At 39.9% G+C, this 25,615-nt stretch overlaps 1 protein-coding gene across 3 annotated transcripts in view; it reads left to right on the top strand.

The window, feature by feature from the left end:
* ryr2b (ryanodine receptor 2b (cardiac)) overlaps positions 1-25,615 on the top strand; it is an 85,859-nt gene that overhangs the window by 2,730 nt on the left and 57,514 nt on the right. For all 3 annotated transcript variants that reach the window (XM_047821953.1, XM_047821952.1, XM_047821951.1), the window contains exons 5-35: positions 510-613; positions 1,638-1,721; positions 2,438-2,597; positions 2,749-2,896; positions 3,915-4,123; positions 4,231-4,405; positions 4,924-5,132; positions 5,399-5,724; positions 6,025-6,139; positions 6,217-6,377; positions 6,490-6,649; positions 7,117-7,203; positions 7,342-7,568; positions 8,098-8,926; positions 9,074-9,274; positions 10,101-10,209; positions 11,484-11,627; positions 11,710-11,986; positions 12,984-13,098; positions 13,267-13,399; positions 15,931-16,034; positions 16,183-16,318; positions 16,398-16,584; positions 16,682-16,790; positions 16,882-17,002; positions 18,336-18,505; positions 19,326-19,549; positions 21,230-21,320; positions 23,073-23,213; positions 23,974-24,137; positions 25,348-25,426. In XM_047821953.1, coding sequence (XP_047677909.1) covers positions 510-613; positions 1,638-1,721; positions 2,438-2,597; positions 2,749-2,896; positions 3,915-4,123; positions 4,231-4,405; positions 4,924-5,132; positions 5,399-5,724; positions 6,025-6,139; positions 6,217-6,377; positions 6,490-6,649; positions 7,117-7,203; positions 7,342-7,568; positions 8,098-8,926; positions 9,074-9,274; positions 10,101-10,209; positions 11,484-11,627; positions 11,710-11,986; positions 12,984-13,098; positions 13,267-13,399; positions 15,931-16,034; positions 16,183-16,318; positions 16,398-16,584; positions 16,682-16,790; positions 16,882-17,002; positions 18,336-18,505; positions 19,326-19,549; positions 21,230-21,320; positions 23,073-23,213; positions 23,974-24,137; positions 25,348-25,426 — 5,499 coding nt within the window. The remainder of the gene's footprint in view (positions 1-509; positions 614-1,637; positions 1,722-2,437; positions 2,598-2,748; positions 2,897-3,914; positions 4,124-4,230; positions 4,406-4,923; positions 5,133-5,398; positions 5,725-6,024; positions 6,140-6,216; positions 6,378-6,489; positions 6,650-7,116; positions 7,204-7,341; positions 7,569-8,097; positions 8,927-9,073; positions 9,275-10,100; positions 10,210-11,483; positions 11,628-11,709; positions 11,987-12,983; positions 13,099-13,266; positions 13,400-15,930; positions 16,035-16,182; positions 16,319-16,397; positions 16,585-16,681; positions 16,791-16,881; positions 17,003-18,335; positions 18,506-19,325; positions 19,550-21,229; positions 21,321-23,072; positions 23,214-23,973; positions 24,138-25,347; positions 25,427-25,615) is intronic.

Here is a 25,615-nt window from a genome sequence, read left to right as displayed (position 1 = left end):
GAAAGAAAGAAAGAAAGAAATGAAGGAAGGAAAGACAGCTTCAAAAAGAAGTAAAGAAAGAAAGAAAGAAGGAAAGAAAGAATGAAAGGAAGGACAGGCTCAGAAAGAATAAAAGAATGTAAAAAGGTGCACAAAAAAAATCACTTGACTCTCTACACAGTAACTACTGTATAGTGATAGAAATAAATGAATGCATGACCGAACGGATGAATAAAGAAAGAAAGAAAGAAAGAAAGAAAGAAAGAAAGAAAGAAAGGCAATTAAAAAGACACACTAAAAAAGACAGTAAAATGAACAAGGCTACTTTCTTTCAGACATTTTTTCATAAACCTTTTGTTTGTTCCACAATGACTCAGAACTGAAACTGAGGAAACGTAATTAACATCATTTATTTAACTCACTAGTTAAATTTTATCATTTTATTTTAGAATTAAATATTAATTCTATACGGAAACAAAGATATTTACATATATGCTTATACACAGAAATAATGTGTGTGTGTTGTGAAGGTGAGAGATGACAGTAAACAGCTTCACCCAGGACTGGTGGAGTTTTCTAAACTTCCAGATCAGGAGAAACTCGTCAAGCTCCAGGCTGCTGAACACACGCTGAGGTACTGAACTTCGTCATGGACTGCTCAGACATTTCCCTGACAGACCACCAGAGGGCGATATGACAGGAATTATAGTGTGCTGTTATTGTTTGTGTCTAGTGCAATGTGATTTTGTTTACCCTTGTGCTGTCACATGTACTTGACCCCCCTGACTCTTTTACACACCCGATCACCACATGCCTCTGATATATATATATATATATATATATAATATAATATATATTGCTGAGTCTTTTTGTTTGTCATTGTTCGTGCCGTGTTCGCAACATCGTGACACTATCTTTATCCAGAAAAACAACAATAATATCAAACCTATAACCAAATAAATAAATTGTTTACATTTGTACGGGGAATTTTAAGCTCTATTCCCTCTAAACTCTCCTCTGGTAAGTGTCACATGGGCAATGTTCATCGTTGTGTTGTGTAGAGACAGAAGAGCACAGACTTTTAATAACATCTAGGTGTCACGGATTGACACAGGCGAATGCGGATCCCTGTGCAGTTAATCCTTTTAATAATTAAAAAACAAGTAACAAACAAGCAGGCAAAACAGATCAGAACACTGACCAGGACAGGAAACAGGACCAGACATAACCCAACAGCACAGCACACACCAACAACGACTCACAACAGGGAAATGAACAAACAGAGTGGATATAGGGAACAAGAACCAATCACAAGACGGAGGCAATCACAGACTAAGACAAAACACCTGGGGAAGAGAATGTGTGCAGTTAATGTCCAGGGTAACAAATAGGTGGGCGGGGTCAACAATTAGCATCAGGGAAAGACGGCAGACAGAAACAAGGGAAAACACAGACAGACTCGTTACACTAGGTACGAGATTTGAGATGTTTACTGATAATAATGACATCAGAATAATATATAAGTATGATGTTCAGGATGTTCAGTGTTAAATCCCCTAAATCATAAGCAGAGTCATGTACAGAGTCACTCACAGACGAGTGTTGGTTAAATGTTCAGGAGATATTCACAGATGTATGTATTTGTATTGTTTATGTAGGTCTCTGTTGGCTCTCGGAGCTCACATCGGTCTGTCCGATGACCACACAGACGAGAAGGTGAAGTTCATCCGGCTTTCAAACAGGTACGTCTCAGACAAGACGCTCGCAAAATAAAGGTAAATACAGTACACATGAGCTGTGGGGCGGTTTAGAGAAAAAATATCGTGTAAAGAAGACAAAAACACAAGAAAGAAGGAAAGAAAGAAAGAAAAAATAAGGAGACAAACAAGAAAGAAAGAAAGAAAGAAAGAAAGAGAAAGAATAAGGAGACAAGCACAATAAAGAAAGAAAGAAAGAAAGAAAGAAAGAAAGAAAGAAAGAAAGAAAGAAAGAAAGACAGAAAGAAAGAAAGAAAGAAAGAGAGAGAAATAATAAGGAGACAAGAAAGAAAGAAAGAAAGAAAGAAAGAAAGAAAGAAAGAAAGAAAGAAAGAAAGAAAGAAAGAAAAAGGAGACAAACAAGAAGAAAGAAGGGAAGACACGGATAAACAAATAAATGAAAAAAGAAAGAAAGAAAGAAAGACAGCAAGAAAGAGAGAAAGAAATAATGAATGAATGAATGAATGAATGAACAAATAAAAAGGAAGATAAAAACAAGATAAAAGAAAGAAAAAGGTGATAGACACGAATAAACAAACAAATGAATAAACAAAGTAAGAATGTGAATGTGAAGAAAAAAGAAATAAAGAGAGAAAGAAAGAAAGAAAGAAAACAAAGAAAGGATGAAGGAGCATTAAAAACAGAACGGTGGCTACCAGCTCACTGTCCCAGACCTGAACCCTAAATCCCTCGCTGTGCAGGTTCGAGCTGTGGAACGGTTACAGACCGACTCCAGTGGATCAGTCTGGAGTTCATCTGAACGCAGCTCAGGAAGCTCTGGTAGAAGCTCTGGCTGAGAACGAGCACAACATCTGGAGCAGAGAGCAGATCAGACAGGGCTGGAGCTACGCACCACAACAGGTGGACTTTAGACTCTTCTTTGTTTCCTGAACCTCTTTAGTTAGCTTGTGTTCATGCTTCTGTGTTCGCTTTTTGTTCCTCATGAGCTTCTGCTCTGTGTTTTATTCTGTGTTTAATCAGTAAGAACATGTTAAATCGTTTCCTTTTTCAGGACATTAAGGGGAAGAGAAGCCCTCAGCTGCTGCCGTTCCCTCTGTTGGATGATAGAAGCAGACGTTGTGCTTTAGAGTCAGCGAGGAACGTGTTAGGAACTCTGCTTGGATTCGGATACACCGTAGAAGCGTCAGAGCAACAGCGGTGTGAGTTACTATCGCTAAACCATGAACAAAATGAGTATCTAAGTCTGCTAGGTTAGTGTGAATAAAGTCAGGAAAGAAAGCTAGTAATAAAGCTATAAATTACAATAAAGCTATAAAAGGACGCCTTATCGATGGATAACAAAGGTCACAAGCTGTCCTAGGCTGAGAATCTCTTGGTGCATGCTAATCCTATTCTAACCATAATACAGAGCTAGAACTAGAACTTTTCCTACTGCACTTAATCCTGAGATAAACCCCAGTTTAAACCACACTACTGCTACATGCTTAGCAACACACGGCAATTCAATTTCATATTTCTTTCATGCTCGTATTCATGAAAATTCTTAACGTAAATAGTAGTGATGTAATTCTAGGCAAATTCGTGCATAATCTTAGAAATGTTGCTGTTTCCCCTTAAAATTAAAGAGAAGATGTCAGGATCCACCTGCCTCGATGCCCGATGATGCCTGAGATTGGCACAGGCTCCTCATGACCTGAAAAGTTTAGATAAGCAGTAGAAAATGAATGAATGAATGAATGAATGAATGAATGAATGTCAGGACCCAGCCCGGACTTTGGCCATACGCTTTTGTTATGTCCGGTGTTCACGTATCTGCCCCGCCCTGGTCTCTTCCTCCCTGCCTCTGCACACTCGTTCCTCATGTGTCTAATTGTTATTAGTATTTAGTTGAGCCGCATCGCCTTAATCAGTGTGGAATCCTCTGATGTTGTGGTCTGACGTTGTCGTTGTCTTACGTCGTTATGTCTGGTTTAGTCTTTGTCCTGTGTCCCTGTTTCATGTTTTCTTTAAGTTATTAAATCCTGTTTATTTTACGCTATCCTGCATTTGGGTCTGTTTTTATTCCCGCGTCGCTGACAGAAGATCCCACTAAAAATAAAAATTCTTCATAAAGCATCTTAACCCTTATACCTGTATAATAATTTCGACAGATACAAACAGGAAGTCTGAACACAATAAAAAAGTGCTACTGAATTCTCTTGATATCCGTGTTTCTAGACCTGGGCCCTGACACGGAGGCTGCGAGTGAGGAAAAGCCTCGCGTATTCCGTGTTGAGCACACTTTTGCAGTGCATGATGGGAAATGGTATTTCGAGTTTGAGGCAGTCACTGCTGGTGAGATGAGAGTGGGCTGGGCTCGAGTGGGATGTCAACCGGACATGGAGTTGTGGACAGACGAGCAGAGCTTCGTGTTCGATGGCTCAAAGGTATTATAACTAGGACTTATAGGACATCTGTTATTTATGAATTTGCAATGAAATGATTTCTCATTAGCACAATTGCTTTCCAATCCAATTTGGCAAAATTTGGATAGGGTCAGTGGTGGCATGGAAGCACTGTCCCATTTGGTCATGTTTGGCAGAAGGGGGATGTGATTGGATGTTTGTTGGATTTGACCCGGAGAACCATGATGGTCACTTTAAATGGAGAGCTACAGCTGAACACTTATGGCTCTGAAATTGCTTCCAAAGGTTTCAGTACAACTGGTGGTGAGCTACTGTATCTATCTATCTATCTATCTATCTATCTATCTATCTATCTATCTATCTATCTATCTATCTATCTATCTATCTATCTATCTATCTATCTATCTATCTATCTATCTATCTATCTATCTATCTATCAGTTAGTTAGTTAGTTAGTTAGTTTTTTACAATTATTATACAGACTTATGTACAGACTTATCTTGTATCTTGTTCAGACAGACGCTTTTAAACAAAATGTATTATTATTATTATTATTATTATTATTATTATTATTATTAATATTATTATTATTATTATTATGTCTATTCCAAGTAAATAATAATGTTATTAAATATTTGTTACAGTGTAATACACTTCTTATTACAGCTTATTACCGATTTGCAGTTAATTATTAGATCATTACATAGTAATAACTTGTTTATTACTCAGTAATAGAGCTGTCGTAAGCAGAAGTTGAAGTTAGATCAGTTGAAATCTGTTTCCAATTTCTAATTTGTACTGTATGACCTTCTGTACCCCAGGCTTTGTTCCTGTGTGTGGTTTGGGTGTAAATCAGGTTGGACGATTAAATCTGGGCCAAAAGGTTGACTCGCTAAAATATTTCAGTGTTTGTGGGCTTCAGGAGGGCTACCAGCCTTTTGCCTTGAACATGAGCAAAGATCCTCCACTCTGGATGAGTTGGAGAGAGCCTTTATTTGTACAGATACCAGAGGACCATCCTCACTTAAAGGTAAGTAAAGTGACCTTGAAGGCTAAACCTTAGAGAGGTTGTAATGGATTTGTTTTTAGCAATATCAGTAATTAGCAAGTTATTAGTAGTCTTGAAAGTCCTCCAAATAGCAAGCAGTTCGGGATCATACGTTGATTAGCACAGAATGAATTTTTTTTTTAGCATGGTAGCAAGGAGTCTCCCTGGAGTCCCAAGTGTACGTAGCTGTCTGGGGTATTCAGAAGGGGGTTGATTTAACCTTTGTTTGTTTCTTATTGTACTCCCAGGTTAGTTATATTGATGGGACAATTGACCACCTACCATCTCTGAAGGTCACCCAGCGTTCAGTGGGAATACCCGACAGTCTTAGCACTCATGTTGAGTTCTATCGCCTGAGCTTGCCCATAGAGTGTGCAAAAGTGTTCAGCAAACCCATAGATGGTGCAGTACCTCCAGCTAGCGGTGGAACATGTCACATTAAGCAACCAGAAGAAGGGGATGACTCTGACTTTGAAATGCTGATGAAGTCAGCTCACAGACACACAGGAAGTAGAGACGAACTAAACAACCAAAAGGATCATGCTCAAGAAAAGCCTTCCAGACTTAAACAAAGGTCAGTTCATTGTAATTCATGGTAGTCGTACCCAAAAAAGTGCTTGTGTAGGGCCAAATCTTTAGTAGTACACATTTGAATAAATCCAATGACTTTATTTTACTCTGTAAAGAAAAGGTCAAGAACGTACTTAAACGAATTAATATGAGACTAGAAAAAGACTTCTTTTGGACGGGTATCAAAGATATGACATTTTATGAAACAAAAGTATCAGCAAAGGTTACTGCACTAAATTGAAACTGTTCCTTTGAGATTTGCTTTAGTGTTGTGTTTTTAGCTCAGAGTTTTTTTGCTTTCTAGGTTTCTTTTGAAGAAGAAACCAGAATTGGTGTCTAGTGGCTCTTCAGCCCGGCTACTGGAAGATGTCCTGGCAATCGAGAGGGACAGCGATAACCGACTTGCCAACTGCACTAAGGTTTGAGACAAAGAACATTTACACATGTCTTTCTTATTTTGTCTTTCTGTTAGTCAATCTCAGTTGTTCTTCTGCAGTACTACTTTTCTGTGAAGATCCTAGATGGGCAGGATCCATCGTGTGTCTGGGTTGGATGGGTAACTTCAAACTTCAACTGTCATGACCGAACGTTTGACCTGGAGAGAGTGTGTAGTGTGACTGTCACACTTGGGGACCAATGGGGCAAAGTTCTTGAGAGGTCTGTAATATTATATCTTGCCAAAGAGAACGTAACAGGTGTAACATGTTTAGACATGTTAAGTTGTGCACTGCTGCCAGGTTTGTTTGATATGAGTCTGCATTCCCAACAGTGACAAATGCAGTTGCTGTTACATGGTATGTGCTGCAGAGGGCAGTAGTCTCTCCCACAGCCACAGTAAAATAAGCCTGGAGATTGGCTGTCTGGTTGACACTGCGACTGGATTTCTTACCTTTACTGCTAATGGAAAGGAGATGGGAATCTTTTATCAGGTAAATACCTAACCCGAGAATGTATTCTCATTCATCCATTCATTCATTTTTTTACCGCTTATCTGAACTTCTTGGGTCACGGGGAGCCTGTGCCTATCTCAGACGGCATAGGGCATCAAGGCAGGATACACCCTGGACGGAGTGCCAACCCATCGCAGGGCACACACACACACTCTCATTTACCCACACACTCACACACTACAGACAATTTTCCAGAGATGCCAATCAACCTACCATGCATGTCTTTGGATCAGGAGAAGTCAACCGGAGTACCCGGAGGAAACCCCCGAGGCACGGAGAGAACATGCAAACGCCACACACACAAGGTGGAGGCGGGAATCGAACCCCCAACCCTGGAGATGTGAGGCGAACGTACTAACCACTAAGCCGCCGTGCTCCCCTGTATTCTCATTTTTTTTATTTTATATATATAAATACTAAATAGGGTATTTTCTTTATTTCTCTAGGTGAAGCCAGGCACTAAATTGTACCCAGCAGTTTTTGCCAAAGCCACCAGTTCTGATGTCTTTCAGGTTGAACTTGGACGAATTAAGGTAAATGCTGTTCAATCCTTTAGTCTGATAAGCTATATAAACACTGTCTATACAGTACATCTGTATACTCAGTCCTTTGGTAATAAAAAGTTTTCAGAAAAGAAAAATCCAAACTTTGTTTCAATACTATCCTTGAAGGGTGCATTGCCATTGTCAGCTGGTTTGTTTCGGAGTGAAAGGAAAAACATGGAGCCGCACTGTCATCCCAGGCTTAATGTCCAATTCCTGATACCCATGAGGTGGACACGGCTTCCCGAAAATGCTCCGCAGGTAGAGCTGACACGGCTTGAGGAAAGGCATGGCTGGAGAGCGGAGTGCACCGAGAGCCTACAGGTCATGGCCCTGCACATTCCCGAGGAGGACAGGTCAGAGGTCAAAAGGCTATGTAGAAAAAAAAATAAATTTTTGTGTCATCTGATTTGTAGATCAATTTCTCTACATTTGACTAGATCACCAAAAGGTATAAATGGAAAGGCTGTTGTTAGATAGCATTTGCTATATTCCAGGGGTTTCGTTAGCACGACGTAAAGTGGGCGTGTTTCCGGAGATCTTGGAAAAATGCCCTCTTTTAAAAAAAAAACAGCATACTACAAAGGACAAAACAGTCATACAGGTAGATTTATTTTAGAAAACAAATAAACAACCAGAAACTATGGTTAGGGTTATGGTTAGGGTTAGGATTAAGGTTAGATTATCAAATAAGCCACGCCTACCCAATGACGCAATATCTGTAACGCTGTTCTGAAATCCCTGGAAATAAGTGCCTGCGATTGTTAGATTGGGTGACCATATCCCAAAAAGGGCACAACATTTGTATGTATCTCTGGTGTTAAAATAAAAATGATTATATATTCTTCTTTTAAATGGAACTTTTCTGTTTTGTTCCTGTACCAGGTGCATAGACATTCTTGAACTCTCTGAACTGGCCGATCTTCTCAAGTTCCATGACCACACTCTCCGTCTCTATTCTGCCCTCTGTGCCCATGGAAACATACCTGTAAGCCATGCCTTGTGCAGCTACATCGATCAGTCGCAGATTCTGTTTGCATTGCGCTGTTCTAGACTGCCTGGGAATCTGCGAGCAGGTTTCTATGACTTATTAATGACTGCCTACCTAAGTGCCCATAGCGGTGCTAGACAGACCACCACCCACGAGTATATTGTGCCCATGACTGATGCCATGCGGACTATTAAACTTTTTGAAAACAACAGAAAGCATCCCAGCTTCCCAGGCAGTAGCATCAGTACCTCTCTGCGACCAAGAATGCATTTCAGCTCACCTTGTTTTGTTAGAGCTCGCAGAAATGGTTTTGATAATACATCCGATGGTCTGAAGTCTGAAGATGGATCCTGTCAATATAGTCCTGAATTCCCACTGGATGTGCTTAAAGTTATAATAACAACCATGTTGAAGGAAGCGGTCCACTCAGTAGGGAAGAATATCCGGGACCCTGTGGGCGGCAACATAGAGCTACTGCTTGTTCCTCTACTCCAACTCCTTCACACACTCCTCCTCATGGGTGTATATCATCACTCAGATCTGCGGCGAGTGCTTTCTCTCATCATTCCCTCTCCTTACATAAGGGAAAATGATGCAGGGAAATTGATGGATGGAGACGAAGATAACGATCATGATATAGAGCAAGAGAGGAAAGAAGGAAGAGCTCTCGTTGAACAAAAAACATTATTGCAAATGAAGCTACCGGATGCAGTTAAACTCCAGGTATGTACATAAGTGCTCAGTGTAGCTGAAGTATAATCGCCGATACAATCGGTAGATTGCTGAAAGTTCAGTGTTCTTTTGATGCAAGTTTTTCCGGAGTTGTTTGACTTGTATTGTATGTGCTTTCCTGTCTCCACTCTTTCGTAGTTATGTCACCTGCTGCAGTATCTGTGTGACTGTCAGTTGCGTCACAGGGTCGAGGCCATAGTGAACTTCTCTGCTGAACTTGTGGGCCATCTTCAGAGTAACCAGCGTTCTCGTTACATGGATGTAATGGAAGCACTCAACATGTCTGCTGCTCTCACTGCCCGCAAGACCAAGGAGTTCCGCTCTCCACCTCAAGAACAGGTAACCAGGCAAAAGTCCAGAGTCAGAGATTACAGTATGGATAGTAGCAGTGCAGACTTTATACCAGAGACGAATCAGATCATATTCTATCCTTGTATTCCTAATAAGAGTATCTCTAAGGGGTTTTTTACACCTGGTCACTTCATTGATCACTTCTGTGATCAGATTGCTATCCGACGGTAAAAAGACCAGATCTAAATGCCCTCCAAAACGGATTTGAGACGGATATAAATCAGATCGCTCAAACCCCTTCAGGAGGTGGTCTGGGACGCATTTCAGATGAAACTGGACAGGTGTAAATGAATATGGTTGTTCAAGACACATACGTCAGCGCTATACTCCTCGCAAATGGAAGTACGTCACTCGCAGGTGACTCGCGAGTCGTGCATCGCACCAGAAACAAACATGTTTTCCCACCAGCGCTGGCTCCGATCTTTCACCCAGGCGTCTCGTTTGGTCTTAAAATGCACTGCTGCTGCCAGCAAAAATGCAGCAAACAGTAAATGCTGTTTTTTTGTAGCAACTGCATACACCAAAGTGTGTTCCATTTCAATTACCCCGGAAATGAGGTAAAATATATTAGCATTTTGGGCGGGAGTAGAAAGATCGGATCGATGTCCGATTCACCGAGACGCGTTTATGTGGTCTGATGTAAACGGGACAGTTTTAAGAAATCAGATAGCTATCGGATCAGAGACAACACACGAAGTGACCGGGTGTAAAAAGGCCCTAAAGATTCCTTAGAGGAAGGAATAGGTTCATCCAAATTCATTTAATAAAAAGGATCCCAATAAACTGAACTCTTAATATTATCCTTCTTCTTTAGATGAACATGTTGCTAAACTTTCGGGACAAGGAGGACAGGGACTGCCCCTGCTCTGAGAAGATAAGAGATCTCTTCTGGGATTTCCATCTGGACCTCAGGAGCCATTGTGGTAACTTACTCAACACATATATAAAAAAATACAGTCAATAATGTTATAATATTTATTTTATTTCACCATCGAGAGTAGGAAGACAGACCCAGATACAGGATTGCTTCAAATGAGTAGGGTTTAATAAATAATAAACCTAGAACAGGAACAAAGACGAAAACTAAACGGGACAAAGGACGAAGATACACTGACGAACACCCTGACGTTACATAGACGTTATATTGACGTTACACTGACGATGATTCCACGCTGCCATCGGCAACGCGGCACGGTTAAATAGACACGACGATTAGCAATAGGTGTGTAGAGACGGGGGAGGAGTAAACAAAGGCGGGGCAGACACATGACATTAACAGAAGCACATGGCCAAAAGTCCGGGCTAAGTCCTGACAATTTACATTTACATTTACAGCATTTGGCAGACGCCCTTATCCAGAGCAACGTACATAAGTGCTTAAATCTCTAACATTGAATACATTAATGCTGGTTCACTAGGTTACATACTTAAGATACCATGAGTTTAAAACATTTGTTCAAAGTTACAATGACAAAGTGTCAAAGGTTTTTTTTTTTTTTTTTTTTTTAAATGCAAAAGATAAGGAAAGAAGTGCTAGATGAAGTGTTTCCTGAATAAGTAGGTCTTCAACCGCCGCTTGAAAATAGCCAGTGACTCAGCTGTCCGGACCTCTATGGGAAGTTCATTCCACCACCTTGGTACCAGAACAGAGAAGAGTCTTGTAGTATACTTGCCTCTTACTCTGAGAGATGGTGGAACCAGTCGAGCAGTGCTGATAGATCGGAGGTTGCGAGGTGCAGTGCAAGGAATGATGAGGGCTTTGAGGTAAGAGGGAGCTGGTCCATTTTTGGCTTTGTAGGCCAGCATCAGTGTTTTGAATCTGATGTGTGCAGCTACCGTAAGCCAGTGGAGGGATCGCAGCAGCGGGGTGGTATGCGAGAACTTTGGCAGGTTTGAAAACAAGCTGTGCAGCTGCATTTTGGATCATTTGCAGAGGACGGATTGCGTTCATAGGTAGACCTGCCAGCAGTGCGTTGCAGTAATCCAGTCTAGAAATGACAAGAGACTGAACAAGTACCTGAGCAGTCTGTGTGGACAAAAATGGCCGAATCCTTCTAATGTTGTAGAGAAGAAACCGACATGAAGAGAAGAAACCGACATGCAAGCATTTATTCTTCTTGTTTTGTTTACTAGTTTGTGAGGTAAAAATGAAAGTGGATTATTTTGACCTAAACATAATCTCTTTTTTACTTAACAGGTGTTGAAACTGGTGAAAACCTGGTTACTGAAGGTGATGAGAATCAGCCTATCAGGAATCGATTAAGGAACCTGGTGGACAAAATGTCTCGTCTGAAGAGGAGGATGTCTGGTGTGGTTGAAGAGGATGTCGTGGCTAAACCTGGTAGGAAGTTCAAAACACAAGACTGGCAAGGAATTTTTAACAGGAAGTTAAAAGATCCCATAATTAAAATGTTTTTTTCCAGTTTCTCTTCAGTGGCTAATCTCAGACACTGTGATGCGTTGGGCTCACGAGGGGCCGCTGGAGGACCCTGTTCTGGTACGGGCTGCGTTTGGACTCCTGCGCTGCCAGTATGCTGGCCTGGCTGGTAAAATGGCTGCTGCATTGCAAAAAGCCTATTGCATCACTGAAAACTCAATAGAGGACACACTTAACCTGCAGGAGGCTCTGGGACGGATCCGATCACTACTTACAGCCAGAATGGGCAAAGAAGAAGAGGAACTCATGATCCAAGGACTTGGGTAAGAGATTTGTGATGTCATTGACTATGTCAATGTTAATGAGACCAAGACTGAGCTTCCATGTGTTCTCTGTTAGACAGCTTAGAGATTACGTAACAGCTTTAGCCTTTATTTACTTATTTGTATAAAATGAAGATAAAGGCATATGTAATTAACGTTGAGTAGCATACATCTACAGGTATAAGCTACTGTATATGCGTTTGGGTTCATGACCCCGTATCATGTAACATGGTGAGCATAGACCAGAAACACATTCGTAACATATAAAAGTTGCAAAAGTTGCAATCAAAGGTCAGGATCAAGACACAGGCATATGAAGATAAATGAGGTGTATGCATTATCAGATATAAGGAAAACCATTCATTCATTCATTCATTTTCTACCGCTTATCCGAACTTCTCGGGTCACGGGGAGCCTGTGCCTATCTCAGGCGTCATCGGGCATCGAGGCAGGATACACCCTGGACGGAGTGCAAACCCATCACAGGGCACACACACACACTCTCATTCACTCACACACTCACACACTACAGACAATTTTCCAGAGATGCCAATCAACCTACCATGCATGTCTTTGGACCGGGGGAGGAAAAAGGAGTACCCGGAGGAAACCCCCGAGGCACGGGGAGAACGTGCAAACTCCACACACACAAGGCGGAGGCGGGAATCGAACCCCCAACCCTGGAGGTGTGAGGCGAACGTGCTAGCCACTAAGCCACCGTGCCTTTAAGGAAAACCCGAAAAATAGAAATTAAGATTTATGAACTTAATAAACAAATTCATGCTATGATTTTGCAAAAAAAAACAAAAAACAAAATCATGCACAGATGCAGGAATACGTCAACAACAAACTAATCAAGGACTAACACAGAACAAGTGAGCACACTCAGGAAGCAAACCAAATGACACAACTTGGACAGAGACAGGAAGTGCCTTGGAATTTGCAGTTTTGAATTTGTAACCAGCGCAGATCATGTGTCATACTCTTTCCTCTGTAGTGATGTCATGAAAAATAAAGTGTTCTACCAGCACCCGAACCTGATGAGGGCCCTGGGTATACACGAGACTGTCATGGAGGTGATGGTTAATGTCCTGGGCACACGGGAGTCCAAGGTAGCTGTGCGTTTCCATTTGCATTTCCATTTCCGTTTCCAGCCATGTTTATTTCAGTAAATGGGACAATTATTGTAAACACATAGACTAGATTCAGGAACCATATTAATGCTCACATTGGTTGCATGATGTAATTTCATATAAAAAAAAACTTCTCTCCCCCATAAGGAAATCAGGTTTCCAAAGATGGTGGCCCACTGCTGCCGCTTCCTGTGTTATTTTTGTCGAATCAGCCAACACAATCAGAAAGCCATGTTTGACCACCTGAGCTACTTGTTGGACCACAGCAGCGTTGGACTTGGTATGCTCAATTATCACTATGCTACTGATGATGATTCTCCATAAATACATGGGTTTTAAAGTGTTTATCTACGTAGTTGCTGGCTTACATTATCGTTGATACTATTCCAGATAAACTTCTGAACTGACTGAAAATTAACAGTAATAAATTCTTCAAGTTCATCACATCATCTTCAGAAATTTGGAATAAATGTGAATAAAACCTTGTACACTTTAAAGGTGGGGTCTCTGAAGTCTGAAAGCCAATGTTGACATATAAAATCACCAAAACAAACACACCCCTAAGCCAAATGGGTCCCACCCCTGTATTGATAGCTCCGCCCACACATATATACGTAACCCAGGCGACTACTGGAAACAAATGTGTCTTTATCATAGCTGAAGGGAAGAACAATACGATTGTAGATAAACAAACAAGCAAAAATGACACACAAGCATAATCATGTAAAGGACAAAGGCATATATTAGTTCTGTGTAACAAAGCAAAACCAACGTTACTCACCTATCGAGAAGGAAAAAAGCGCCTAAGTCGTGGCCTAATGGTTAGAGAGTTTGACTCCTAACCCTAAGGTTGTTGGTTCGAGTCTCGGGCCGGCATGACTGAGGTGCCCTTGAGCAAGGCACCAAATCCCCCCATCTGCTCCGTGTGTGTGTTCACCGCTGTGTGTGTTTTCACCGCTGTGTGTGCATGTTGGATGAGTTAAATGCAGAGAACAGATTCTGAGTATGAGTCACCGTACTTAGCCGTATGACACGCCACTATTAAGTAAAGTCGGCCACATATTCACAGGTTGGAGTTTCTCGAGTCAATATCTCCTGAGCTAAACACTGTTACTACACAAAACGCGGTTGTAGCTGCCTCTCTACATTACTACGATAGAAAAGAGGTGTTATTTGTGTAGTAACAGCGTTTAGCTCAGGAGTTATTGACTCGGGAAACTCCAACCTGTGAATATGTGGCCAACTTCCTGCTCCTTCAGTTCTTTCCAGCGCTGGAAAGCTGATCCTATATTAACACGTCCTACTTCTTGTCCTTATCGTAAGTCTTTTTTCTCTTTCTTTCTTTGTTTTTATCCTCCATGTCAATGTTAAACCCGCTTTCTGCTAATGTCACAAATGCGCACTGAACACTCTCTCTGCCCGTATCGACAAGACACGCCCCTTTCTGCTCATCGGCTACACGTTTATTTTGATTTTTTATAGTTTGTCGACCTGATGCAGTTTTCTGAAGCATTTCTCACACATCGGAGACCCCACCTTTAATTCCCTGACCAGTTTGAGGTATAAACTCATTGGCAATTGCTTACGTGGATAAACTGGCATGCATTTGGCACTAAGGTCATGAGGGGATGGCATGGTGGAAGCGGTAGCTCAGTGGTTAACGTGTTAGACTACTGATTGGAAGGTCATAAGTCAGCCAAGTGCCACTCCTGGGCCCCTGAGCAAGGCCCTTAACCCTTAATTGTGCAGCTGTATATCTGAAAAGTGTAAGTTGCTCTGGATAAGGATATCTGCCAAATGTCATAAATGTAAGGTCATTAGTTTTACCAGCCAGCTAAATGATTTGGTAGATTAAACATTGTTAAATAAAGAGAAAATTATTGTCGTATAGTTATATAAGTTATTGTCAGGACTGCTTTTGTTTTTTTTGGAGATTTTGAACAACATCCTGCTACTTCAGCTTCAGAACACTATGCTCACAATGAAGCAGACCTGCCAACCTTTACGCATTTTGTGTAGCAGGTACGCATTTAGACATTAAAGTACGCTGCTATGATTTGTCACTTCAAAATACGCATTGTAAAAAAACGTTGATGCCTTTGAGTACAACTATGGGTGTAACCGCATTGGGAAACAACCTGGGAAAATAATAATTCGACCAATCATAGCGCCAGTTTAAAACTCTTCAACGCTACAAGCGGAGAGCCGTCAAAACGATTGTGGTTTTCATCTGTCTCTGTCCGTCTTCAATTCCTCTTACAGTGACTGTTTTTTACAAGTGAGGACTTAACTTTTCAAAGGTAAATGGCCAGAATTGTGAATTTCATCCATCTTAATAAGCCTGCTGAACCACAGGTGTCGTTAGACTCCTTTACTGGGGCATGTGCCCAAGTGTCCGGTGTTGTGCCTCAAGTTTAAGTTTTACGCACAGATCAAGTTTTACTTTATTTGCCAGTATTTATATAGGAAAAATATAGTAAAAAGTTGTGATGAGTGAGCCTGTGAACTTAATCAACACTGACCAGCAAATGTGCCTGACCTCGCGCCACGTCGCTGCAGTAAGTTGCTACTCAAAATTTTTTTTCCAAGGTTGGCAGGTCTGGTGAAGCATGGAGGTGGTAGCATCATGTTCAGATTTGCTTTTGGCAACTCGTTTTTATCAGATGTGCAATCAGATTTTGCAACTCTTTTTTTTTTTTTTTTTTTTAATATTATGAGCTATTTGTGTCACAAGTTCCAGGTTGTTGCACTATGAAATGTTGTGTACTATTTGTAATGTGAGAAGTTTGAGGAGATGTGATGTTTTCTCAGCATCCCCCTCCATGCGAGGCTCGACTCCTCTGGACGTGGCCGCGGCTTCCGTGATGGACAACTACGAGCTGGCGTTAGCGCTTACAGAGAGAGATCTGGAGAAGGTCAGAACCTCTGTAGTCTCCCCTTGCATTCTTTATTTTATAAAATGACCTTCAGACCTAAAGCCCCACACCAGTGCTTCTTGGCACTTGAATCTCTTGTTAAATGACTCCCACGGCTAATATTCATCCTCCTATTGTGTTCCTGTAGGTTGTGCAGTATCTGGCAGGCTGTGGTTTGCAGAGTTGTATGTTGCTGCTCTCTAAAGGATACGCAGATATCGGCTGGAATCCCGTCGAAGGCGAGAGATACCTGGACTTGCTGCGCTTTGCCGTCTTCTGTAACGGTGAGAGAAGTTTTTAATCCATCATTAAAAAACCCCTTATCTTTAATGGATTATTAATAGACATGCTATCCTTACGCAGGTGAGAGCGTGGAAGAGAACGCGTACGTCGTTGTCCGGCTCCTGATTCGCCGCCCCGAATGCTTCGGCCCCGCTCTCAGAGTAGAGGGTGGAAACGGTCTCTTAGCAACCATAGAGGAAGCCATCAGGCTCTCAGAAGAGGAGAGTGGAGAGTGTTTTTCTAAAGCCTACCAGTCCAGTAGCACCCTGTCAGTTACTGTTTGCTTTTCTTCTTTCTGATTCAATTATTTTTATGTTGCCAGATTCTCTTTTTATGCCCTTTTTATTTGATCTTCATACATGCAGTGACATCCTTGATGATGAAGCCGATGATGTCATCCACATGGGACACGCTATCATGACTTTTTACTCAGCTCTTATAGACCTACTGGGCCGCTGTGCTCCAGAGATGCACGTGAGATGGACAATCGTTATAGAATGAATATAATCCGTGTTAAAAAAAATCCTGCAATTAAGGAAAAATATGTATGTATGTTTGTGTGTAGTTGATAGAAACCGGTAAATGTGAGGCTGTGCGTATAAGAGCCATCTTGAGATCTCTGATCCCTCTGAAAGACCTGGAAGGAGTCATCAGCATCCCTTTCCCGCTCCCTTTTCCGGACAAAGGTGCAACATCGATTTCTTTTCTCATATTAGGATTCTTTGCTATGTGGCTAACCATCGTATCAGTTGGCTAACTAATGATATCACATACATAGCTTGCTAGCTATTACATACACAGTATACTGTATATTGCATTAACAAAGATATATATATATATATATAGGAAACTAGCAAGCTGACGTTAGATAGCTAGGTCACGTTCGTACTGAGCTGTTGCCTTTAAAGGAGTTTCATCTTAACTAGCGTGTCTTGCTAACTAAGAATTTCACATGCTTAGCTTGCTAACATACCCAATATACAGTATATTGTGTTAACAAATCAAATCAAAATGAAAATGTTCTAAGCCAGGAGTCGCCATTAAAGCACAAATTCGACATGCTAACATTGTTCCGATAGCAAACGACTTTATCGCATCATTTTGGGTACTATTAGCAAAGCTAATTAGCTATTTAACTAAATAGCACTTACTTTCTTTTAGAGTTAATCTATAATAATAAGTGCAGAACGTTAATCCACGTTAATCCTTGGAGACCGTAGGGATTCCTAGGACACTCAGGTTTCCAATAAAGCACCCAGTTTTTTTTTTCATTTGCAACCGATTCGTTTCGAATTAATTACTAAATGATTCATTCTCCATTTTGTGACTTTCCTTTTTTAAAGGAAATCGCTGCCGACGAGGAAAACCGACACGTGGAAATCTAAACACTATGTGATTTTATGTAGATTTCCATAAATTGTATATTTACATGACAGTACATAATGTGGTAGCTCAGTGGTTAAGGTGTTGGGCTACTGATCGGAAGGTCATGGGTTCGAGCCCCAGGTCCACCAAGCTGCCACTGCTGGGCCCCTGAGCAAGGCCCTTAACCCTCAGTTGCTCAGTTGTAAGCCACTCTGGATAAGGGTGTCTGCTAAATGCCGTAAATGTAAATAACCTGATTAGTTTCCGTTGAGTCAATGAATCATTCATTCATCCTTTCCTCCTGCAAGTCAGCGTTCGAGACAGCAACCTTTTTTTTTTTTTTTTGGTTATTTAAAAAAAACAATTTTTTTTGGTTAAGAAATATTTGTATTTGATTCAGATGTTGGTCAAAGCTGAGATTTACTCCATAGTACTATATGTCCAGTGAATCAGTGAATCGATAAATCAGAGCTGAAGGCTTCCAGCTTTTCAATTTGGCTTTGAATTCTCTTAAGTTTACTTAGTTAATTAAAAGATTAAATTAAATTAATTAAATAATGACATATGCTTTGTGTTACCATGGTGATATAAACCAGAAACAAATTCAATTCATTTAAATCTTCGTGAACGGATACGCTGTTTGGTTCGTTTCAGATGGTTGTGTCATGGAGCCGGATATGTCCAGGTGCTTCTGTCCAGATCACAAAGCGTCCATGGTGCTGTTTCTGGACAGAGTCTATGGTGTCCAGAACCAAACCTTTCTGCTCCACCTTGTTGAGAAAGGCTTCCTGCCAGATCTGCATGCTGCTGTTAGCTTGGATATTGTGAGTGAAGTCTCCAGATAATCGTGAAAGTGAAAAGTGACGTGACATACGGCTAAGTACGGTGACTCATACTCAGAATTTGTTCTCTGCATTTAACCCATCCAAAGTGCATACACACAGCAGTGAACACACACACACACCGTGAACACACACCCGGAGTAGTGGGCAGCCATTTATGCTGCGGTGCCCGGGGAGCAGTTGGGGTTTTCGGTGCCTTGCTCAATGGCACCTCAGTCGTGGCCGGCCCAAGACTCGAACCCACAACCTTAAGTTGAGGAGTCAAACTCTCTAACCATTAGGCCACGACTTCCCCAATCAATCATATTATAAATAGAGGTTGTAAAAAAATAAGTGTTCGACCATCCTTAAAAATATTCTTGTTTGCCGTAACCCGACCGACTGTCAATTTAGGACCGACTCAATTTTGTATATTTTTTTTGCTTTAAGTCCGACCGACTTGCCGGTTGTAAATTTGCGTTAAGACCGTCCTGTTTTTTTTTTACTTTTCAAACAACTAATACAAAAGCAATAAAATAATATTAACGGGTTCGGGTGCCATAATACATCTAAAAAAATCGACACCGCATTAGCTCGACACCGCATTAGCTTCGCACGAAGTTCTGGAAAAACTGTCCAGCATCAAAATAAGGTTTGCGATGATGCGCCCGAAGGCACGGGATGAAGACCCAGTCTTCTAAAAATATAGACCAAGCTACCGACCCTTTTTTTTTTTTTTTTACTGTTACTGCAAACCAAATTATTTTTAAGGATGGCCTTATACAATATTTATGATTAATCTCTTTTGTTCTTATTTATATAGAGTGGACTGGGCGGCACGGACATGGCACTGGCTCTGAATCGTTATCTGTGTGGGTCGGTGCTGCCGTTGTTGTGTAAGTGCTCGTCGCTGTTACGCGACCTTCCTCTCATTAACACAGGAACAGTGGATGACTTCCTACAAGCGCTGTATCGTCTTTCTAAAGCCGGCAGCCTCACCAAAGCCCAGCAAGATGCCATCCAGGCCTGCCTGCTGTCTGTGTGTGGGTGAGTTCCTCTGTCACAGACCGTTTTTAAATCCTTTTACTATTTACAATCCCACTTTTGCTCTTTAGATTTCCTTTGATAATGTGCTTAAATATCCCAGATTCAAATGTCACGTCCTATACACCAGCGGTCCCCAACCTTTTTTTTACCGCGGACCGGTCAAAGTTTGATAATTTTACCGCAGCCCGCTGGGGGTGGGGGATGGGGGGGTGGCGGCTATACAATTAAATTAAAATTAATAATTTCAACTTAATTGTATTTAAACATGCATTTTCAACTCACTAGAACCCTGAGCTTGTTTCTTTACAACGAGACAGTTCCATCTGGGGTAATAGGAGACAATGACACCCGGAGTGTGTTGCTTATGTCCAGTTTATTCCGTTGTTTTGTTTCGGTTGCCGTCACTGCAGAAAACCCCGCTTCACACAGATAGCATGTCGGAAATGGCGATAGGGATTTAAGTGCTGTGGTGACAATCTCAGGGTATTCCGCCATGACTTTAATCCAGAACACTGGCAGAGTTTCTAACTTTCTAACGACGTCTGTTTTGTGCTCATTTTTGCTAATTTGTGGGTTAAATTTGAGCAAACACAATATACACGTACACCAAGCACTGTTAAACATGACAAAGTACCGGTGAACAGAGAGAAGAGCGATACACACCTTCTCTCTCCACCAAAGCTACAACACCACTGCCGCTTGCAGCCGCTCAGCTCCAGACGTCACCTAAACCCGGCCCGATATCATGATATTTTGCGCATGCGCGGTATTGGTGCGGCTTTAGGTGACGTCTCTCAGCTCTCGGTTAACCTCTCGTCCATGGAAAGTCGCACAAACCTGAGAGAAATACACCACAGTAAATAAAATGGAAATCATTTTATGTTTCTTGGGCGGCCCGGTACCGGTCCACGGCCTGGGGGTTGGGGACCACTGCTATACACAACCGTACACAGTACATGAAATGATTTGTCCTCGCCATAATAATAGAATAAAATCAGAATGAAAAAAATTGAAATCTATGCACAAAGAAAGGGGGAAAATATATAAAAAATATTATCTAATGTTGTATATGAATATTGATTTGTGGCAGAACAGTGTCTACTATGAATAAAAATGCAGATGTCTGCGATTCGTATCCATTTTTCACCTCATGTTTTCTTTTATTTAAAACATTTGACTTTTACTTACAAAGTACTTCTACACTTTTTACAAACATCATTACCTGGGCAAGACATTGAATTTAGATACAAAAAATGTCACCTTATGAGAAAGTGTAGAGCTTTTTTTCTTCATTGATTCTAATTAAAAGCAACATGAACTCAAATACACCTTCTTCAGTCAGCATTTTCTATCCCAATATTAACAAAAGAACATTTTGGGTTTAGTGTTAGGATTAGGGTTATGGTTAGGGCAAGTGTTCGCGTGTTTTCTCTGAAGAAATCTGGCAACCTCAGGGGCATGAAATTCGTGTAGGCAGTTTGGATGGAGAACTTGAACGTGATCATGTGATCTGTTATGATTTTTTAAAATGATTATTACAAGTATTTCATGGTTGTGTAAATATTATTGTAACATAGCTACACTTAGCAAACTGTAAGAGTTCAGAATTTCTGTAGATCGTTTTTGCACTTCTTCCATTTGTGTTATTGTATAGTATTAATATAGTAATATACATTACAGCAGACTGAAGCCATCCCTCTTGCAGCCTTTACTGCGACATCTCACCGTCGACGTCCCACAGCTCTCTGAGAACACCAAGATGCCACTTAAGGTCTTTGTCATATTCTTTATTTCTTACCCATTTAACATGTAGTTTTTTTAATTTTATATTGGATCCTGGAGATGATTTAATATTTCATAATAATGGCAAAAGATCCCTGCTTTATATTCAGCACAAATTGTGTTATTAGAGTAAGTTAGAAACATCCACGTCCATGTTTCAATTTTTAATAAAAACTAAAATTAATACTAAGTTTTTAAGGATCAGTATCAAAATATTTTATTAATCATTCATTTTCTACCGCTTATCCGAACTTCTCGGGTCACGGGGTGCCTGTGCCTATCTCAGGCATCATCGGGCATCGAGGCAGGATACACCCTGGACGGAGTGCCAACCCATCACAGGGCACACACACTCTCATTCACACACACACTCACACACTACGGACAATTTTCCAGAGATGCCAATCAACCTACCATGCATGTCTTTGGACCGGGGGAGGAAACCGGAGTACCCGGAGGAAACCCCCGAGGCACGGGGAGAACATGCAAACTCCACACACACAAGGCGGAGACGGGAATCAAACCCCCAACCCTGGAGGTGTGAGGCGAACGTGCTAACCACTAAGTCACCGTGCCCCCCATATTTTATTAATCCCCAGGGGAAATCAGGTTCATTATCTCAGCTCCAAGTCAACATAATAAGAATACAAAAATAGAGACTAATATCATATATATATATATAAAATAAATATACAGGTACATACGTACATGGTGTATTGTTGCATGGTGAGATATGTTGTTGTACAGAGGAATTATAAAGACTCACAGGTAGGAGGGATTTCCTGTGTCGCTCTGTGATGCACCTTGGTCGAATGACTAGAGCAGGTGGAAGCTGTTTTCTGGGATAGCCAGTAGTTTAGACAACATCCTTACACACTGCGATAATGAGAGAAACGTTCACTAAATATCATTCCACTTTTGAATACGATTGAATACTTACAGATATCTAGACCTACTGGGGTTCTATGGAAATTCATACCACGCAAATCATAAAACGTTAAACTGATCAAACATACATGGAGGAAGAAAATCTCGATCCATCCTGGAACTCCAAACATAGTTCGATTAGATTAGATTCAACTTTATTGTCATTGTGCAAGGTACACGTACAGAGCCAAGGAAATGCAGTTAGCATCTAACCAGAAGTTCATAAGTGGCAGTGTAATAAATAAGGGTATGAGGTTATACAGAAGGTGTAGTAATATGTACATATAACTGAATAAGGGTTTATATAGTGTGTTTTTTTATATAAGTATGTTATGGTATGAAGTGGTATGACAGATAGCTGTACAAAAGGAATGTCATTATGCATATATACATCTCTCTCCCTCCCTCTCTCTCTCTCTCTCTCTCTCTCTCTCTCTCTCTCTCTATATATATATATATATATATATATATATATATATATATATATATATATATATATATATATATATATATATATGGCCGTTTCTCGATCTTCTGATGGTACTTCCTGTTAGATGAAGAGTCCTCTAACCTAGTCTGAACTTAAAGTCCTATAACAGGGTTGTAATTAGGCTTTAACCCAGATACAACATATATTCTCCAAATAAAAAAATATCCTTATTATAACCTTTCCAGAAGATTTGTAGACTTACCTACAGCACAATATAAACAAACCCCAGGTATTTCAGTTAATATCTACGATATTGTGAATATTCATTCTTTGTTAAAACCTTCATCTTTGATTTTCCTTATTTTGTGACACTCTTGCCTACAGATTCTGACCGACCATTATGAGCAGAACTGGAAGTACTACTACACATCTGGAGGATGTGGTGGGTTTAACGCCGCATCCGAGGAGGAGCTTCGGCTCAGCAGGAAGCTGTTTTGGCATGTTTTCAGCGCATTAAACAAAAAGGTGAGTTTTAGGGAACTGTGTTTTATAACAGAATGGGGATTGTGTCACTACAGACTAAAGAGACAAATGGTTCATTATGGTCTATCATGAATAATTGGAGAATGTTGGATTTTGGCCAAGGATCTGACACGTGCGACTGTTACATCTAATATCTAAGATCTGAAGTCATCATTTTAGACTCAGTTGATTCTTAATTCCTTTACGTTTTATAACCAACATCTGGACTCAGGAACTGACAGAATACAACATCTAAACTTCACCAAGCGTCGGCGGAACTACGACATAAGAGAAGACATAGTACCGCTTTTCACCAAATTTTCATTAAGTGTGTGTTTGGGGGTGTCAATAGTTTTGATTTGCAAAACAACAACAAAAGAAAAAAAATACATAAAAAATACATTTAAAAAAGTGTCAGTCCACATTGTTGCACACGTCATCCATTTTACTGCAGCATTTTTTGTACTAAAGGGTGCCAATATTTTTGATTCACAGAACAGCAGGTCAGTATCTTCATCTTTAGAAAATAAATCTATGCATCATCGATACACCAGTAATTGCACACTTTATTCGTTTAATTGAAACAGAAATTTTAGGATAAAAGGGTGCCAATATTTTTGTATTTGACTGTGCTCTTTTAACACAGTCTACAGTCTAGACATAAAAGGATATTATAATATTGTAAAATATTTTATATGATATAAAACTCGAATAATGTCTTTGCATGAAGTTCATTTGCGTTTTTTTATTTACTTTTTTCCAGCCGTACGACGCTGAGCTGTTAGAGCTGTCCATCGGATGTCTGGTTGCCCTGTCCGGTGCTATTCCTCCTAATCACATCCATCTGACCTGCACATCTGGACTGGACTCACACTCCTCGCTGGACTCAGAGGGACACTTCTGTCCTCAACCTCTGGACACGTCCAAGTAGGAACCTGTGGGCTCGACCTTGATGTTATTTACAGTAGAATCATTATGAATTAAACTTGTATTTTGTCATGACATTGGAGATTTTTTAAAAGTATGTATTTGTTAAAAATTAAAAATTATTAAAATGTTTTAATTTATTTTTTTAATTAATTAATTCATTAATCGATTAATTGGGCTCCTTTTTATTTTTACAGTTAAAGGTATGAAATAATGAAGGAAATATTACTGAAATTTGTGCATTGAAATGTTATAATTGCTTGACTGATATTTATATACTAATTATAAAATTGCGCTAGATGATGGGACACAATAAATTAATTAATGAACTTATTTATTTATTTATTTATTTATTTATTTATTTATTTATTTATTTATTTATTTAATGTATTTATTTGCATTTTTATTTTTCAATAATTAATTACATTAAATAAACAAGTGGATTAATTACATATTATTATTATTAATATTAATATTATTATTATTATTATTATTATTATTATTATTATTATTATTATTATTAGATTGATTCTAATATTTATTTCTCTATTTAATTTTTTTTATTTTCTTAGTTGTTAATAACATAAAAATAGACAGGTTTGCAGTAGGCATATGTGAAAATAAAATAAAATTAAATAATCTGTTGGACAAAAATGTTTACTCAAAATCAGATGTTAAAGATGTTATTAAATTTAAATGTTTTTTTCTTTAGAATAAAAAGTTTTTTTCTTTAGAACAGTTTGAAAGGGTTAGTTTTGGGAAACTACTCTGTGATTATTTTTTCGATATGTCAGGGTTGCCAGATCTGCATAAAACAACAAAACTTAGACAGGCTAAATCAAAACTAACCCATTGACCTATTACTAAATAAAATCCAAAAAATAATTTAATATGCCATTCTCATACCTACATTAGATATTTTACACAGTTTTATATGATATTTGAATATCATTACAATAACAGGCAGGGAACAAAATCCTTCAGTGGAGTTTTCAGTTTTGCTGCTGTGCGTCTCGTCATCTACCATCACTTTAACATTTCAATGCACAGTGGCAACCCTGACACACAACCCAAAGTGTATTCCTTATATACTGACAATGATGTGTGTGTGCATTTGTGTGTGTGCGTTTGTGTGTGTGTGTGTGCGTGTGTGTGTGTGTGTGTGTGTGTGTGTGTGTGTGTGTGTGTGTGTGTGTGTGTTTTCACCCAGTGTAATAGTACCTGAGGGATTGGAGCATCTGGTGAATAAATACGCAGAACACACACATGAGAAGTGGTCACTAGAGAAGGTAAGAGGGATTTCACTATAAACGGATTAAACCTACGATGGCTGCTCTTTGAAACATAAACAAACAAACAAACAAACAAACAAACAAACAAACAAATAAATAAATATAAACTAAAATAAATTGCGGTAGCATAAAAAAAAAAATCTCAAAATAGAAAAAGAATCAGCTTCAGTGGGGTAAAAGTGGCTC

This window comes from Tachysurus fulvidraco, chromosome 12 (genome assembly GCF_022655615.1).
Source record: "Tachysurus fulvidraco isolate hzauxx_2018 chromosome 12, HZAU_PFXX_2.0, whole genome shotgun sequence".
In the NCBI taxonomy this organism is placed as follows: domain Eukaryota; kingdom Metazoa; phylum Chordata; class Actinopteri; order Siluriformes; family Bagridae; genus Tachysurus; species Tachysurus fulvidraco.
Note: the sequence above shows the minus strand (reverse complement) of the source record. Positions and strands in the feature narration are given on the sequence as shown.